The sequence below is a fragment of the Leopardus geoffroyi genome, chromosome B4 (assembly GCF_018350155.1).
Source record: "Leopardus geoffroyi isolate Oge1 chromosome B4, O.geoffroyi_Oge1_pat1.0, whole genome shotgun sequence".
In the NCBI taxonomy this organism is placed as follows: Eukaryota; Metazoa; Chordata; class Mammalia; order Carnivora; family Felidae; genus Leopardus; species Leopardus geoffroyi.
This window is the reverse complement of record NC_059341.1, coordinates 126,408,984-126,428,091: the sequence shown is the minus strand read 5'-3', so window position 1 is coordinate 126,428,091 and position 19,108 is coordinate 126,408,984. Positions and strand designations below refer to the sequence as shown.

At 47.2% G+C, this 19,108-nt stretch overlaps 1 protein-coding gene across 1 annotated transcript in view; it reads left to right on the top strand.

Annotated features, from left to right (window-relative positions):
• The window catches only part of NUAK1 (NUAK family kinase 1), a 73,731-nt gene that overhangs the window by 26,020 nt on the left and 28,603 nt on the right, over positions 1 to 19,108 (top strand). The window contains exon 2 of the mRNA XM_045466226.1: positions 6,916 to 7,036. Coding sequence (XP_045322182.1) covers positions 6,916 to 7,036 — 121 coding nt within the window. The remainder of the gene's footprint in view (positions 1 to 6,915; positions 7,037 to 19,108) is intronic.

Below are 19,108 nucleotides of genomic sequence, written 5' to 3'. Positions count from 1 at the left end.
CTGGCTTGTTGCTTGCTTTTGCCATGGCCGCTGTTGTTAACTTTCCATTGGCCTTTCTCCGCACCCCTGCCCCCCATCCTTTGATTCCTGCCTGGTCAGCCATGGCCGCTATCTGGTGTTTACAAACCCCAGTACAGTACAAGGAGTGTAAACGTGCCCGTAATTTCTGAGCTGTGAATTCCACTTCCTTTGTGGCATCACCCCATGCAACAATGACACGCTTAGCCCAGTCCTTGAAGAGGGGGTGTGGAGAGCAAGGGAAGCCTTGTGTACGTCGATAAAAAACATCCCAGGCCTCTCTGGGGGTCCCGTGAGCAGGCCCTAGCCCCGTCGGATAAAAATCTGATTTGCCGTTCAAATTCTGGAAATAGAACACATTTTTCATGGCAGGAGAAAAATGAGCATCATCGGAGGACACATCATCTCTGATGGGGAGTTTTTGGAAATCAAGGATGGAGAACTGACTTAGAGAGGATTATATTTTCAGAACCTTTTACAAGATTAAAGGGCTGGTGGTGGTACAAGGGGGTTGCCGTTCTTTGAAGAAAAAGCTTTTCCTTACACACGCCATGCTCCCTGGCGTCTGGGCGCATCTCCTCAGCGCGTGTTGATACAGCTCTTGGCTTCCAACCTGCTTCTGTCTGAAAAAACATCCATGTAATGACATGAATCAACAAGCCGGAGAGGAAGAGGCCCATGGGCCCCGTGGAGGACTTGGCTCGGGTCCCTGTAGGGTCGGTTGCATCATGGCAACTTGCTCGAGTGTTGTCTCGAGTTGGCCAGGCTCCTCAAAAAGAGCTGGGGGTCATTTAATTAATTAGGGGCTTTGGCTGCAGGATGGCCTCCTGGGTGGCATCACCGTGGTGATGGCCACGCATAGCCTTTCTGAATGGAAGCCATTTGGTGATCCTGGGGTCTTTGGATCTGTGTGGCCGGGGTGGAACTGTGCCTTGCCACGAACTCTGACCATCAACCAGATGAGAGCAGGAACCCCTACGCCGGCCTCCGCCCTGATTTGGCTGCTTACCTCCACTGCAAGTGGCCTCCGGGCCCCTTGGTGAGAAAAGATCCCCAAGCTGCTCTGACTCAGTGCCCTGGAGCTCCCGTGGAACGTGGCCGGGTATGAGATCACACCTTGTGAATGGCCGGGAAGCTGCCAGCTCCTATTGCCGGGATTAGAATGCAAGCTTGTTCCTACTAAGTGATTCTAATGCCGTGTTTATGGTCATGTTCCTTCCCCGCTACTCAGACCCCCAATTCTGCCTCCTGAGACCTCACATATGACCCTACAAAACTTCATGTGCTTGGAGGGGTCCCTTCACACTGACCTTTGAGAGCTTCTGTCACTTGCCGTGTTTGCTGTCTACCCCAGGTTCATCCACAGCTTCTAGAATCATCAGGTGGTGGACTCAGGCTGCCGCGGGTGAAGTCTTAGCACTATCTTTTACAAACTGTGTGAGTTTGGGCAGTATTTGTCTTTTCTGTGCCTCAGTTTCCTCCTGTAACAAATGAGGTTTTAGTTAGGATTAAATGAGATAAGGTCCCCTGGCACACAGTTAACACTTAATAAATGCTAGTTACTGCTATTACTAAGAATATTGCCACTGGTCTTAAACTGTTGCTACGTCCTGGCCAAAGAGCATTAAGACCTCACTACTCAAAGTGTGGTCCCTGGACGTGCATCGCTATCATCACCTGGGGGTGCGCTTGCCAGAAGTGCAGAATCCCAGGCCCCACGCTAGACCTTTGCATCCGGAATCTGCATTTTAACAAGCTGTCCGTGGCCCCTGTCTGAGAAACACTGTTCTAGGACAGTCTCTGCAGGCTGACGTGGCAGTGAATGAGCATCTGTGGGAGGTGGCTGTGGAGGGAAAAGGGCAGTGATTCTCCTGGTCAGAGCCTGGCAAATGTAGAACCTGCCCAGAAATACCTCCACTCCCCAAAGCAGGACAGGAAGACGGCTGGCTGCCCCGCTCTCTGCAGGCGCATAGGCTGGATGTGAATTTTAACCTGCTCTTGCTTACTTATTACAAATCTGGGGAAGGGGAGGAGGTATGTACTGAAAGGGGAGGGGAGAGGCCTATAAGATGATTTGCTGTGGGTTCGTCCCCCCGAAAACATGGTCCAGGACCCTGTGTCTGCCAGGCCTCGTTTATAGTCATCACCATCAGTAAAAGCACCTAGTGTGCTCCAGGCACTTTACTTATGTTATTCCTACTCCTTACAACAGCCCCAAGAGGTGGGCCTTGCTAGCCCCATTTTACCGATGAGGAAACTGAGATCTGTGATGGTCAGGCTCCCGGAACGAGGTCAGCTAGTCAGTAAAAGCCTGGCTTTCGCAGCCACCGTCTGCCTCCCAGAACCCGGCCCAGTGACCAAGCTCTTAACATTCACAGCAGCCGCTGTGGCAAAGGACACCCAGCGGGCTGCAGAACAGGTGGCTGATGGTGATTATTCCAAAAAGGAAAAACTGCCTCCATGGAAGAGGAGACTGGGCCTGTTACATTTAACAAGGGTTGGGGACTGGCTGGGCTCAGTGTGCCTCTTAAACAGGCAGGCACCGCAGGGCAGAATTCACAGGTCCGCAGCCAGCCCCGCTGCTGCCTACGGTTTAAACATTAAACTATAGGGTGGCCTTATTTAAAGGCAGACCGTTTTATAAGGCACACGGTGCTGTCTAGACTTGGGAACATTTATGAAAGTGGTTGTACTGCGCGTGAGTTCCCGTCACTCTGAAGGCGGAGTGACATCTCTCTGGCTCGTGCAGGAACAAATTGGATGTTTTGGGGGGAGGGTGTATGGTTTCAGACATTTGGTAATCTCTTCCTGCTGGGCCCTTTCCCCACCTCTATCTTTCTTTGTCGATGTGGGCGAGGACTGAGGGAAACTGGAGAGAAGGTTTTCTCCAGAATTCTGGCACCCGTGTGTGTTTCTTTGGTAGCCTCCGGTCATGAGGAAAATTGCGTGATCACTTGTGTAATTTTTGCTTGTTGCCCTTGTCCTTCTCCTCCTCTGCTCCCCACCCCCCACCCCAACCTTGAGGGCTGGGGCAGAATCTTGCTGGTTTTCCCTTTTGTGTAGTCCCAGCACTGTGCTTGGTGCCTGGTAGGTACCCAAAAGGAGTAAGTGAATAAACAGTCCAAATGCAGAGAGGCCGAAGTGGATGTCTTGAGGCCATCTTTTAGCCTCATTCTAGGCCATTCTATTCCCCTGGTCACCTGCACAGGTGACCATAAGAAGGAGATGGGGGCAGGGGGGAATAGTCCTGGGGTTGCTTTATCCTTCTGTCTGGTCTCAGGCTCAGATGCCATGGTGATCATGGTGGGTGAGCCCCAGCTGCTCTGGGCTTCCTGACATGTCAGAGGAGGGTACAGTTTAAAGACCTGGAGAGAGATTCTCCTGACTTTTATGTACTTGGGGAACATATGTTCCCTAGGCCTTTACTTGCTGGCCCATGAGGAACCAGGAGGAATTCAAGTGTGCTCCAAGAATGAAAGGAAGGAAAGCAGGAAGGCCCTATATAGGGGGCAGTCTCTTCAGGTTAAACATGCTGCCATTTATTGAACACTTATCCTGGGCCAGGCATGTTCCAAGCACCTGACGTTTCATCCTCACAGGGTACCTGTGAGGCAGGTACCCTTCTTTCCCTACTTGATGGATGAGGAAACTGGAGCACAGAAAGGTTATGTCACCTCTCCAAGGTCACACAGCTAATGAGTGGTTTTAGCCCGGACTCAAAGCCATGTTCCTGACCATTACACAACACGGCTTTGCCTTGTGCTGGCTCAGGTTATCCTTCGACTTCATGAAGCAGGCACCACCTTAAGTTACAGGAACTACACTTATAGATCTCTTTCTCCTTTTATAAACAACTCTTTAAAATTGTGGCAACCATTCTTAGCTTTCTGGGTCCTACAGAAACAGGCCATGAGCTGGATTTGGTCACAGGCTGAATATGCAGCAAACCAAGAAGCATTTCAGATGGTGCAGAATGTCCCCACGAAGATGAAGTAGGGAAAGGTGTGGAGAGAGGGAGGTGGCCAGGAGCTGCCTCATCCCCTAAAGGGGTCAGGGAGGGTTTCCCTAAGGGATCCTGGAGCTGAAGCCTGAATAAGGATGTAAAGATCCGTGACGTGTAGAGCACTTGGCATAACGTCTGCACCGTATAGGAAGTGTTCCACGACCACCTGCTGTTATTACAGTGGTTGTTACTGTGTCCGTGGTTTGCCATTAACTGGCTCTGCGACCTTGGGTGGGTCATCTCACTGCCCTTGGGAGTTGACATGAGAGTCTCCCCCTGGCCTTGACAATTGCATGGTTCTAAGTGATTTCTAGCCCGCCTTCTTCGATGGACTTCCCACCAACCCTTTGAAAGAGGGGGCAGAATGAGCCCTCTTTTACATTTTCAATAGAAGATTCATTGTACGAAGAGGGAAACTTTTGTGGAGGGACAACCACCATGGTTATTAACATTTATGGAGCCCTTTTAGTTTCCTCAGTGCTGAGTGGGGTTTTGTTAGAATGTGAGCACTTTCCTTTTCATCCTGGGCTGGAAACATCCCCCTGGCAAACGGCGCTGTGAGACAGTCGGCCTCCTGCCCCACTGTTGGGGGGAACTGACCAGTAGGCTTATTTTCTTACCCCCCAGAATGTCTTTACCCTCCCCTGCCCCTGGATGGGGAAAGAATTTCTTCCTATTGTCCTTTGACAGTAGAGCCTCCTTGAGGCCAAGTTCAGCCTGCTGCATAATCAAAGGGGTGGTTTCTCCCCTGGCCCATCTTTAGTCCATGGAGGAATGCAGGAGGTGGTCCAACAGCCACCCACATCCTCCATGGCCTGTGTGTGCTCACAGTCTGCTTCCTCCCAGAACAAGCTCCCAGGATCGCAGACCCTGCTCAGACAAAATAAAGCCTTCCAGTCATATCTTTACATTTGACGTCAGCGCAGGGAGGCTTTTCTCGCTGCATACTGAATGGGGCTTTCGGAGGGCCTTGAGCCCGGCACCCTGGTGAAAAGGGGCCTTGAAGCTGGAGGCTCATTCATCTCTGGGCAGCCTCCTTTTATCCGGCCTCCGCCTCGGGGTCTGCTCCCAGTCTAGGGGAGGACGGTGCCTCTCCCTGGGTTTACAGCAGGGCGTCCAGCGTTTCCAGTCTGCTTTGTCCATTCCTTGATTGCCCTTGCAGTAGGATGCCAGAGAAAAACGAAGCATCTTCCCAGTGTGCCTGTCTTGGTGGTGGTGTTTGACTAGAGTGGTCCTTCTTTTTATGCTCCGCTTTCACTGTCGCCTCTCTGGTCTGGGCTCTCATCACCTAACCGCAGACATCACCCCTGCCTCCCCCTCCCTTCCCTCCTTTCTCCTCCCTCTTCCTTCCCCTTCTGTCTACCTAGCACCTGCCTGCCTGCCCACACTAAGGGTTTTTCAGGCCTGCCACGTGCCAACGCGGAGTTAAGCACGGGAGATAAAGCAGTGAATAAGATCCCCGCTAGTTTAGAGCCAAGTAATGACACAAATACTGATTTCATTACAGCTGGGGAGGCTTTTGCAAAGGAGAGATATGTGGGCCTGCTAGTCCATTGACATTTGTTGGGAGGGCAGCAAATGGCAAAAACAGCAATGATAATAGTAGCTGCCCAATTCTCATTGAATTATAGATGGGCTGATTGTAGTTTTCATATATAGTGCCTGGTGGGGACCCGGTGTAAACCAGAAGATGCAAACGTTCCCAGATGTGAGTAGCTTCCTGCTGAGGCTGACAGGGCTTCCCCCTGTCGTAATCGAGGTGTGGCCGTGGGCTGCTGGTAATGAGGACGCTGTCTCTCCGGGGTATTTCATGTCTCTGTGATCCAGAGGGATGAGTTAAATGCCTTCATCTAGGAGAGGGTGGTCCAGGTGAGAGCTGACGTCATAGGAGGACCACTTTGGAAGGGACTAAGCTGGCTGTTGGTAACAAGCTTCCTTGTTACCCACGGACACCTTCCTCCCCGCCCCCCCTCCCCCCCCCCCCAGAGTACTTTTTGCCTCCCTTAGAGCCAGGATGAACTAAATTACCAAGCAACTTGTTTAGGAGCAAAGATGAATCCACTGGCCAACATATTTTTCCTCATTAGATTCCCGTTGTCATTTAATGCCTTTTTATTTATGTGTTTCTTTTGAGCGATTGCTCTGCTCGTTGGCCCTGGCAGGCCTCTACAGTTTGCATTTGCAGACATTGGCACGGGGATCATCTGGGGCCAGGCAGGGAGTCTGGCTGTCCCTCCCTTTGTTTCATCCTGATTTTTCTATAGCAGAGCCTTTTTGTCTCGTCACGTCACGTGCGATGGAAGGTGCCCGGGGCCAGAGGAAGGATGAAGGAAGGATTTGGCCTCTGAGCAGTTGCACAACCACAGCATAGGCTGGAGTCTTAAAACCCTGCATTTGAGCAGAACTGGCCTGGAGAAGCACCGTGCAAGGAAGCTTTCACCAGCCATTGCTGCGGCAGCTGCCCGCTGGGGCTGAGTGATACTGATTTCACCCATCCATGTTTAATCATCTATACCCTGTAAACTGAGCTCTTCGGTTTCCTTTTTTCAAAGCATCAGGATTCCTAGAATAAACGAGTTTGGTCACGTGAAGCAACCTCTGCTTTATGGAAAAACAACAACAACAACAACGACACAAGGGAAACAAGACCAAAATAAAACCCCCTAACCCAGCGTCCCAAACCCCAGGCTCTTGGACTCTGACGTTTTCTGTTGTCAGGAGAAGGGTGTTTTTGCTATAAATGAAAGGCGTGACAGGGGGTATTTTGAAGCTTTGTTTTGGTTATTGTCGGTTCTGCCAACAAGTAACATCTGTATTTATTTTCCAAACTCCCCCAATGGCTGATTTGCATCTGTTTAGTCCTCTGAGTAACATTTCATTTCCTGACTTTATAGGTTGCTATAAAATCCATTCGTAAGGACAAAATTAAGGATGAACAAGACATGGTTCACATCAGACGAGAGATTGAGATCATGTCATCCCTCAACCATCCTCATATCATCAGTATTTATGAAGGTCAGTGATTTTTTTTTTTTTTCACCCGCGTATCAGTTACCATTTCTCATACCATGGGGCCTGCCAAGATTTTTAGGTAATTGCCCTTCTGGGCAAGAGCCAAGTAGTTTTTTTCTTCATGATGCAAAAATAGCTGGGTGTTATCTCCTATTTGGTTACCTCGAACGCAACCAGACACACGGAGCACGGCTCCCTTTGGTCATAAATAGCTCTGGCTGGTGCCTTCTTCCGCCTCCCGGCCAGTTCCTTGGCGGTTGCTAGGCAACCCGCCTTATTAAAAGCCAGTATGCGAGACAGCCGTGGTTTCTGAAAAATGGCAGTTTGCTGGGTGACCAGGGTCATGGTGGATCCATCGTAAAGGTCATTGCCTAACGCAAATGCCCCAGTGGTGGAGTAATGAGTTACTCCAAGTTAGGCTCTTTGAGCTGGGAATTAGCTTTGAGCAGGTCCGGGAAGTACCAAGAAAGAGGAGGGATCTCTCGGCGGAGCAGATGCCTCACAAATGGAGTCCCAGTCATAAGTGGTGTTTGTGGAAGAGCGGGGCTGGGAAAAAAGTCACAAAAATGCTTGAGCTTCAACTCGTTGGTCCTTCCTGGGAAGAAATGGAGAGTATAAACTTCCTATAGCCTATCTTTTCTTTTTTTAATATCTTGTAAAAAAAATTACTTGAGCAATATGTATTTATTGCAGAAATTATTGAAATACAAAAGTTAAAATTTAAAAATATTTTCAGGGGCATCTGGTTGGCTTGCCAGTTAAGCATCTGACTTTCGCTCAGGTCATGATCTTGCGGTTCGTGGGTTCCAGCCCCGCATCGGGCTCTGGGCTGACAGCTCAGAGCCTGGAGCCTGCTTGGGATTCTGTGTCTCCCTCTCTGTCTGCCCCTCCTGCGCTTGAACTCTGTCTCTCTTTCTCAAAAGTAAATAAAAAATAAATAAATAAATAAACAAATAATTCAGTTCTAACCCCCCAGTTCTAATATCACTCTGGCTATATTTATTTATATTTTATCTACTTTTCTATATCTGAACATGATTTTTATCCAAAGTTAGAACTTACTGTTTATACCATTTTTTAACTTAAAATTTTTTCATGTTTTATACTATGCATCTCTTTCTATGTCAATAAATATTCCCTGTAGGGACAGTTTGAAAGACTTTATAGTATTCCATTTATGGATGTATCATAATTTACTGAATCTGATTCCTTTTCTGAAATATTTAAGTTGTTTCAGATTTCTAGTTATTATAAACAGAGCTTTAGTGATCCTCCTTGTAATCATTTTTATATTCATTTCTGTAATTTTTTTTTCTTATGAGAAATTTTCTAGGCTTGGACTTCCTGAGTCAAAGTGTTTCTCCAGAATATTTTTAAATATACAGTCGAGTCAGAAAAATGAACCTATTTTTAATTTGGTATAATCGTAATATTTTTAATTATGGTCTGAGCATAATAAGTTACACAGTAGTGGCTAAGAGGAAGCCAGATGGTAACCTGAAAGTTTTTCTGGTATCTATTCTAAGTGCTCCTTCTTCTGGTTCTCTGCTGTGTTTTGCCATTTTTCCTCCTGTTGTTTCTATTTTTTCTCCTCATCCAGAAGTAAATGTTGGTAACAGGTTTTATCTTGATTTTTCTGAAGCTCATTTTTGGAGCCCTTGAGGATAGAATGCTTGAGGGAAATCTTCGTTCATTCATTTATTCTCTCCACAAACATCCCTTGCAGTCATTCTCCAAGTGCAGACTCTGAACCAGTAACATTAGTATAAATTAGGATTGTTAGAAATGCAGATTCAAGGGCCTCACTGAGGACCTGATGAATGGGCAACTCTGGGGTGGGGCCCAGAAGTCTGTGTTTTTTTTTTTTTTTAATTTTTTTTTTTCCAACGTTTATTTATTTTTGGGACAGAGAGAGACAGAGCATGAACAGGGAAGGGGCAGAGAGAGAGGGAGACACAGAATCTGAAACAAGCTCCAGGCTCTGAGCCATCAGCCCAGAGCCCGACGCGGGGCTCGAACTCACGGACCGCGAGATCGTGACCTGGCTGAAGTCGGACGCCTAACCGACTGCGCCACCCAGGCGCCCCAGAAGTCTGTGTTTTAATGAGGATGGGAACCAGTGGCCTACCGAGTGTCTGTGTCTGGTTAAGCACTGTGTTAAATGTGGTTAAAAATCTCATTTTCAAGGCACAATACAAGGCATGATAGAAAAATACTATGTAGGTATACAAGCAACATATCTAGCACTGTGGAGTCCTGGAGCTTAGATGTTTTTATGACATACAGGCTGGGCCATGAAGGAGGTGTGTTTTGTTTTTATTTTGTTTTTTCTTTTTTTGAGGAAGAATTGGCAAAAGTAGAATTCTACGTTGATAAAATGAATCTGAATATGCCTGTCAATGAGGGGAATTTCTAGAGTTTAGAAGTGAGTGGAGATACAAAATGCAGGATGAGAGTGAGTTTTATACAATTCTGAGTGTTTTTCCTCCATGTGACCTGATTACCATGAAAACCTGAAGGCAGCTGTAAAGGATGACCAGTACAATGTGGACCCGTGTGGGTGCCATGCTCTGTGTGCGGTGCTGTGCTTGGGATTTCTTGGCTCAGGGGAGGAGCCTTCTTTATCAGGAAGTTGGAGAGAGTGCAAGCCCAGTATGAAGTTTGCAGATTATTTGGGAGATGGTCTGTGATAACTGAAGTCTGGCACAGAGAAGCCTGACTTCTTCACTGGCATCGTGCTCACTTTGGCCTTGGGAATCCTGAAGGTGGAATGGAGAACAGGAATCTGTACTCTCAAGGGAAGGACAGAGATGAAACTTAATGGGAAAACATTCTGTTATCAAGGTCAGGTTGGTCTCAGTTCAGCTCCTGCTGGAGGCTTCAAGAAGAAGAGAAGCCCTTGCTTATAACTTTAAAGATGGGTACCACATAATTTAAAGTTCTTTGGGTGACTAGAAGTAATTTCCATCAAGGTCTCAGGTGGGAGTTTGGGCCTCAGTTCATAAAACCCTATCAATAGGTTTTCGGGAGTCAGGAAAGAGCCTGAGTTCTGAAATCAGACTCTTGTGTTTTAGTCCCAAATCCTTCACTGTGGCCTCAACATGAGACTTTGAGCAAGTTGAAGGGTTTCTCAGGGCATCAATAACCACACCTATAAGACGGGGGTAACAGTTCTACCTCTAAGGGTTGTTGACAGGATTAAATTAGATGATACATGTTCTGGTAAGCTCAAAAAAGGTAATTATCGTGAAGACAGTGTACTCATTACAAGTGGTTCCTTTGGCCTGGTCCATTGGCAAGGGCCAGTGGGTAAGCTGCAGAGTGCTTATAAACCCCCTGAAATAGTGTATAACTGCACTGTCCAATACAGAAGCCACTAGCCATAGATGGATATTTAACTTAGAATTACTAAAATAAAATGATTAAAAATTCAATTTGTCAGCCCCACTACTCACATTTCAAGTCCTCGATAGCCACATGAGTCTTGGCTGCCATATTGGACAGCGTAGATTCAGATCTTGTTCATCCTTGCAGGATAGGACCATGCTGGTATGTAATGTTTTAGATGTTGGGCAGTGCCTACATTAGTTTTTTCTGAGGAGAGGGTGGGTAGGTTTTGTTAGATTGTCAGAGGGATTCCTGACCTCAAATAGGTTAAAAAAAAAAACCTCTACTGCCACCAAACATTTTATGGCCTGCAGAATACCATACAAATGAAATGAATTGTTTTTATCCAGAAAACTCCCAGGGACTTAAATGTGGATTTTTTTTTTTTTTTTTTTGGCTTTTAATTTCTTAGAAATCTCTGGTTTCTGTTCTGTTCTCTTTCCCTTCTCCCACGCAAGTTCTGTTTCTCCCACATCCACTAAATAACTGTGGAGGAGGGCAGCTCTCCTCCCTTCCCCGGAGGTTTGGAGCCAGGGATCGCCAAGGCGCTCTTCCAGCCCCTACACCTCCACCTGTGACCCCACAGTCTCCAGGGTCTTCTGACTTTATCTGCTTTGCTGCCCAGGACACTGGGACCCGGCTTTGAGAGCTAAGTTAGATCTCTCGATGTCATCTGTAGAACTCCGTATAATTTGCAAAGCTCCCCCACGTCCCACCTTATTTGCTCCCTGTGGCAAACCTGTGAGGTGGGTAGGCCAGGTGTCCCATTTTTCAGTTGTGGAGACTGAGACCCTGGAAGGTTAGGACTTGCTGGGTGTATCAGTTTGGTGTAGCGGCCACAACAGGACGCCACAGACTCGGTGGCTTGCACAACAGAAACGTGTTGTTCCTCTGCTCTGGAGACTAGAAGTCCCAGTTCTGGGTATCAGAGTCAGAGGGTAGCTTTCCTCCAAGCCTTTCTCCTTGGCTTATAGATGGCAATCTTCTCCCCGTGTCTTCATGTGGTCTCCCCTCTGTATGCATCTGTGTCCAAATTTCCCTTTCTTGTAAGGACACCAGTCACACTGGACTAAGGCCCATTCTGATGTTCTCATTTAATCTTAATGATCTTTTTAGAGGCCCTGTCTCCAAGTAGGGTCACATTCTGAGGTCCTGGGCATTGGAATTTCAACCTATGAATTTGGGGAACCCAATTCAGTTCATAACACAGGGTATCATGGCTAGCTGGTGGCCCTGGCACACAGGCCTAGTGACCCCATTTGTCTTTTCCTCCGCTGGGCCTCAACCCTGTATTTCTGATCTGTGTCTTAATTTGCAGGCTCTGCAGCCTACCTCCGTGCCCTAGGCATCCTCCTTAGGTTGGCCTTTTCAATCCTTTGCATCCCTGGGGTGTGGTAGGGGCAGTGTGGTGGCAACAATGGTGGGGACACCTGAGTGTGTGGTTTCTCAGCCAGTCACAGTGTGAAGGGGAACCTTCTCCCTGGAAGCTGATTGGTTGCCTGACAGGCCAATCAAGAGCCTTAGCTGAGTACCAAAATATACAAATTTGCCGAATGAAAAATCAGTGCTTCGCATCTAACCGGCTGTTTGGACATTAGCCAAGTGAATAGGACTATTGAAGATCCTTACAATTTCTTCTTTAGCCAGGACTTTTATGATTTAAAGCGTGCGCACTCACACACACACACACACACACACACACACACACACACCAGTAGCAGCAGCAGCAGTCCCAGCAGTAGCAACGTGGTAGAGCAATGATGTATCTAACCCCGTATGTTTAGGAACTTTGGGCTTTCACAAGGGGAAGGCACTATCTTGGACTGTACTATCCATGATATTGACATACTAGTTCCAGAGAAAAAGCAATTCATTCATTAACAAAATAAAAATACAAATTGGATGCTTATTACATGCCAGGGCCTGTTCTAGACACTGAGAATATTGGGGTGAACAGGACAAGCTCTGGTCTCACGGGGCTGACATTCAGTGAGTGAACAGATACGTGGCTACTGAGCTGAAGCCTCAGTGGAACAGGTAGTGAGCCCGCCGAAGTTGCGGGCATGCCAGGCAAGGGGAACAGCATGTGCAAACGAACCAATGCTCAGAGGAGGGAAGGACCTCGTGTTGACAGAAGTGACAGAGGGTCTATGAGGCTGAGGGAGCGAGTGAGCAGCAGGGGGTGGAGGAGGATGAGGAGGGCCAGATTTTGACCACATTGACTAAAGGAGGGCTGTGGCTTTCATTCCAGGAATAGGGCAAAGCCACCGGTTTTGAGGAAGAAAATAGTTTTTATTTACACTTTAAAATAATACTAATAGCTATGAGTTATTGAGTTTTACCCTGTGCTAGGATGTGTGCTTGTATCATCTCAGTTAATTCCTTATGTCCACGAAATGCATACTGTTAACAGCTCTGGTTTATGGTAAGGAAGTTTTGTCTTAGCGGCCAAATAACTTCCCAAGGTCACACTGGCTAACCAGTGGTGGACCCGAGAGCTGAACCTAGTCCCTGGCACTCTGAGGCCGGTGCTCCTGATCCAAGCCAGATCATCTAGTGGTCTGCAGATGCCCCTAATTGGGGACAAGCGTTATTCTGGAACCCATGATCGAGAGAATTCCCTGGCGTTCATAGGGGTTGCTGCCCTAAATATGTGAGAGCATTAAATCCCAGCTTTGTGGGTATTTTAGAAAATATTTCTGCAGACATCTCAGGGAGAAGTGTGGGGCCCAGATCTGGTAAACTCGAAGATCAAGTGTTTCCTTTCAAATGTTTCTTTCTCAAACCAGACCCTGGGGTTACTTTCCTATTGACCTGTGGGTGAAGGTGATTAACCCTCAAATTTGTCAACTCTGTGTCAACACAAGCCGTAACTGGTTTCTAATGCTAAGTAAATAAAAGAGGATAGACCTACACCTTCTAGTATGTGGTACTAAGGATAATCACTTAATGGAGAGAGAAGAGGAAAAAAGAAATCTCCGGCACCATCTCTGAGATGGACCCGTTTCCAGTCAAAGGAATTCCATTCTCTCAGCAGGGTGGGAATTGACAGTATGGAAATAACAGCTGAAAAGGAAGTGCCCGCCAGAGCTTTCAACTCGGCTGCCTAGGGTGGAAGAGATAAAAACAGTTTTTGCCTGAGGTTCTGATTTCAGGACCCAGAGCGCAAACATCAAAGGCACTTTGTCTCGCCCTGGCTTCCCCTTTGAAAGCCGAGGAGACCCGATCCGCAAAACCACCAGAAATGAACTTCTTGCCGCACAACACTTTAGGGAAACTTAGCACCCCATCTGGTAACAGCACCCCTCAGGGTAGGGGTGGGGGGGAGGGGTGGGTGGAGGGAGGGAGGGGGATGGGGGTGTGTGGAGTGAGGGGGAGATTCCCCTGGTGCCTTCACTTGTCTGCCCTTGGTTTTTGAAATCTCTCTTCCTGGCCCTGCAAGATTACATCGCCTCATTGGCCCTTTGCATTGCCATATGCTAGACCAGGCCAACTCTTTCATCACGTCTCCTATCTTAGGTAAGGGTGGTCCTGGCTTTCTGGAACCAAGTGGGAAGCCTATTGGGCATTGGTCAGCTGTGATCTCCCACCTTTGGAAGAGTTTCTGAAGCTTAAAAAAGCAAAACCAAACAAACAAACGTGCCTTCCTCGATAAGCATATGGGTCTTGTGAGCCTTAGACCTGCCGCCCTGGAGAAGATGTAAAGGAGTCTGTATTCTAGAAAATTCTCTGAATTCCTACCATAAAGACACTTTGGGTGGGTTTTCTATCAGTTAAAAGCTCCTTCCACCTTCCTAGATGTGTACATTACAGTATGCTTTTTCAAGCTACCTTTGCCTCCTGAGGATGTGATAGACCTTTCCGGAAGGGCATATTATTGTTCTTGCCTCCTGGCGAAAATCACTGCCGTAAAACTCCAGCCAGAGATGCAGAGGAGAAACCAAGAGACAGGGTCTTTGCAAGAGCGCAAAGGCTGTACTGTGCGCAGCAGGCTTGGAGGACAGCATTCTACCTCCCCCTCTCAACTTACAGCCAGGGGCGGTGGGGCTGGTGCAAGACCTGCGTCCCTGGGATACAGCAGAGGTCCTGTAGAGTCAGAGTATGGCTGCCTCTGGAAAGTAACCCCTTGAGAATGGCAGAACCCTGATAAACTCCAGTAATGTACGTGAGCCACAGTTCTCAGAGGGAGCCCAGACCACAGTGACAACATTGCCCCCCCCCCCCCCCGCCCCCAGATGGAGGTGGAGTCCCCTGTTCTGTGTCATAACCAGCCCTCTGGGTAACTGTGATGCACTCTCAAGTTTGAGAACCACTCTATTAGAGAAACAGCAGCTCAGCAGGTCACAAACCAAGGCAGGGCTCATTTCTAGCGTCAATTGTTTGGAAATGCCTACAGTGGAAGCAGTTCACATTTTTCTTCTCAGGTTCGAGTGCCTTAATCCAGCTTTCTCAGGCAGCAAGCAGATCCTGACTGAGGCCTTTTTGAAGGCAGGGGATGGCAGAATTGATCTAACAAGGGCTGTTGGTCATTAATTCTACCCAGTGTTCTCATTCATTCATTCGCTCGTCTAGTCATTCATTCATTTGATCACTTATTACTTTCACAAAAGTTTATTGAGTACTTATGTCCCAGGTACTTTGCCAGTAGGGCGAATATATATTTTATTGATCCAAGTGGGCTTCGATTTGAATGAGCCAGGTGCTCTTCTAGTTGCTATTGTATGACCTTGGGCTAGTGACTTAACCTCTCTGAGGCTCAGTTCTGTTATCTATAATATTGGGCCAGTAGCTCCATACTTTCTAGATAAGGGTGTGAGGATTAAACCAGATCATGAATAAAATTGCTAAGTACAGTGGCAGGTACATGCTTAATAAATATGCTTGATAAACCATATTGATTATTCCTGATGTGGTGTTTAGGGCTCTGAGAGGTCTTTTCGTGGCTAGAGTATCACCTTCTTTTGGGAGGTGCTAGAAAAGGTTGAGGCCAGATCGCCTACATCAGGGATTCTGGATGCTGGATGCACACTGAAGTTTCATGGGGCGTCTGTAAAAAATACTGATGCCTGGGCCTCACCCCTGGGGATTCAGATTTAATTGGCCAGCCTGAGAAATATGGACTTAATCCTGCAACCAAGAGGAAATGAGCCCTGCTCTAGAAACTTGTCTTGGTCTGATCATTTGTCATCGGTGAATTCCAGAGAAGAACGTGTGTCTGGCAGTGATCCCCAGTGAGCAGTGAGCGATACCTTTGGGCTTGGGTTTACTTACTTAGCCATTTGGTTGCTGCCCTCATCAGGGACTCAGAGCCCCATGAAACAGTTTGTTGAACTTGGCAAAGTAGTGTATTATGCTTGTGTTTACTCTTTTGAACCCATGGCGAATCGCTGAGCATTTTAACACACTGCCTTTGCTGCCAGATTCGCAAGTTCCACGCGACGTCTCTGCAGACCGGATCCAAAAGTAAGGACTTTCCCTGGTTAATAACACAGCACCGGAGTTTTCTTCACTGTTAGTCAGACGAACGAGCTCTTCGGCCCTGAATCTGTCCAGCCACGTTTCTAATGAGTTTCCTATTAAGTTAGCTATTTGACCTTCAAGTGTATTATTTTCATTGTTTTCATTTGATTACACCCAAGTCATTTTTCCAGAGGCTGGAGATTAGAAATAAAACAACTAAAAACTAATGCTACTCCGTGGTTGTCCTGCCTTGCCCTCTTGGGTTTCCTGGAATTCAATATTTTCTAATGCCTCAAATAATACCACTTGTACTTGAAGTTAATTTTTAAAGAGAAAAAAAAATGGAACCGTGTTGTCGTTTAATATAGGATCTTTTGAACTTAAGTGGGATGGCTCTGCTAATTTGCCTCAGAGGTCAGCGGCATGCGTTGAGGAAGACGTCCCTGAGTCTTAGTCTTCTATTTCTCTGTTCTCCCAACTCCCTTTCATCCCTCAAGAGCACACATGTGACCTCAGGTGCAGATTTTGCCCATGCATATCCTTAATAGTCCTGGATTTGATTCAGGCATGACTAAGACTCGCTCCTTACTAATAACAGGCTAACACATGTACACGTGCTGTGATAATCTGCACAATGAGGATAGGTGATCTTCACCTTACCAGATGAGGAAACCGAGGCTCAGAAAGGTAAGGTAACTTGCCAAGGTCCTTCAGCTGGTAAGTGGCAGAGCCTGGATTTGAACCCAGGTAGCCTGGCTCGGGGAGTCAGGTTCTTAACTATGGTACTGTGTTGCATGATGAGGCAGATCAGAATTCAGAGTTGACAAGATAGTCCTGAACCATACATGGTGGAGCACACAATGGCTAGAAGCAGAGGTGTGATAACAGCAGGGCTGACTTTTCCACCCTGACTGCTGGTAAGGGTGGGATGAGCCCCTGTAGCAAAGCCCTCTGTGGGGAGGGGAACAGTAAGGTGGTCTTCACCGTGGGGAGAGGTTCTACCATACTCGTTGCCCAAATTGCATGCTTTTTTTTGGAACTTCACTGTGTCAAGTACAAGAGCCTTAGCATCAGCCTGGGGTGGTTCTGAGATGTTCTGATCAATTGTCAGGGCTCTCTCAGATTCAGGATTGGGTGAGTGTGTGTGTGTGTGTGTGTGTGTGTGTGTGTAACAAACAGGCCTGGACGGAGCAATAGAGAAAACGATCAGGGAGACTGTGGGGCATGGCTGATGAATGTGTGGTGGTGGTTGATGGAACGCATCACCTTATAACCCTGCTTGTTTCCATGGAAATACCCCCAGGGGTGGTTGTGGAAGGAAGATGGAGTCCAATGGCTGGACCAACATGGTGCCATTGATTCTCTCTCCCATGAAGCTCCTTCCTTTTTCCTGGCCACATCCCCTGCCCTCCTAGGATTTGTTATTGGGCTCCCAAGTAGCACTGATGGTCCTACCAGGAATGAATGGTTCTTGACAAGCCTTCTGCATCCTTTCTTCTGCAGGTAGCTCATACACTTTCTTACTATTTCTTCTGCCTTCTGTGGGGTCCACTGCTGGTAGTGGGTGGCCTGGTTGGCTATGGTTCTCCTTGCACATGCCAACCGACATCCAGAGAGAGTTTTAGTTTAAGAAAAGACAATTAGTGAACTAAAGAGCCTTTCATTGTCTAAGCCAGGAAACACATTGATTCAACTCTGACCAACTCATTGACAGTGGAGAGCTGCCAGCCCAGTTTAATTTTCTCGCTCTCACTGCCATGGGCTTTCGGACTTAAGGGATCAGAGGACCATTTTATGAAGCCATGAGCCCATGAGGTGCTTGAAATTTAGTTCTGGGGAGGAAACTTTTGAAGAATGGATCTTGTATTGACTAACGGGCCTATAATTAGGTTGCAGACAGTTCTTGCAAAGGAAAGATAACTCCATTTCTGAAATGAAAAATAAGCTACTTTCCATGAGGATCCTATGACCTTTAATAAGAGCACATCTCTGAGGAGTGGAACGGTGTGTCTGTTTGAGGTTTCAGGGAAGCAGTAAAATGTTGTCATGCAGGGAGGCAATCCCATGGAAAGAATGAACTAATTTCAGATATGGAGTTAATTGAAGGCAAAGGCATGAGGAGAATCCTGACTGGTCCACTCTAGGCCCTTGGCTTTGTCTTTTTTTTTTTATGTTTATTTTGAGAGAGAGAGAGAGAGAGAGAGAGGAAGAGAGAGAACATGAGTGGGGGAGGGGCAGAGAGAGAGGGGGACAGAGGATCTGAAGTGGGCTCTGTGCTGATAGCAGAGGCCCACTGCAGGGCTCGAACTCACAAACTGCGAGATCACGACCTGAGCCGAAGTCGGACGCTTAGCTGACTGAGCCACCCAGGTGCCAAGGCCCTTGGCCATTTTGCTTCACATCGACAGAAACTAATGTTCCTCTTCTGACGTTACATGTAAACCAGAAAGACATCCTCCATTTTTTGTAACCTGCTCTCCACGGAGCATCCTGTAAACCGATTCCCACCCTCTCCCTTCCCAAGCCCGTCTTCTTCCCAAATGGCCTTGTGTATTTGGTTCTAAAATGGCTGGCGGATGGTTAAAATCCCAAGATCTCCTCACTCATCAGTGTTTCTCCCAGGCCAGAGCATTGTTTTGTAATACGCATTTTCTCGAGTTATACAAGTTGTGTTATTCCCCCCGGGGGCAGCAGGAGGGAGTCGTTAGGAGCTGGGTAATTAGCGTGGTTGTGAAAGCCAGACAATCAGAAGGCAGAGCTGGACTGTCAAACTGAACATCTGATGAAATTCAGAATTAATTTGGAGAAGTAGCTGTTGCTATAGTAACCAATCCCCACTCTCCCTTGAAATGGAAAATAAACAGAAAACAAGAGAAATCATTCAAGTTGGTGTCTGGGAAGAAGGCCTTTCTGCGGGACAGTAGAAGAAAATGGACAGAGTTTGCATTATCAGTCTGTGCAGAAACAATGGTAAAACCATCTCATGCAAGCAAAACTCTCAAGGCATTTTGGGTGGTCCAGTTCCATGCCTGTTTCTTTAGCAATCTTTTCAAGCCATTCGAGTTATCTCACAGATTTTTCTCTCTGATCATCTAGGTGCTTAAAGTCTGTATCACACAGGTTAGCACTTGATTTATTTTATAAACACTGCTAGTTGTATCCAGCTAGGTTGCAGCTCCTCAGGGCAAAAACAGTGCCTTATGTTGCCTTTGTATCCCCTTTAACTAA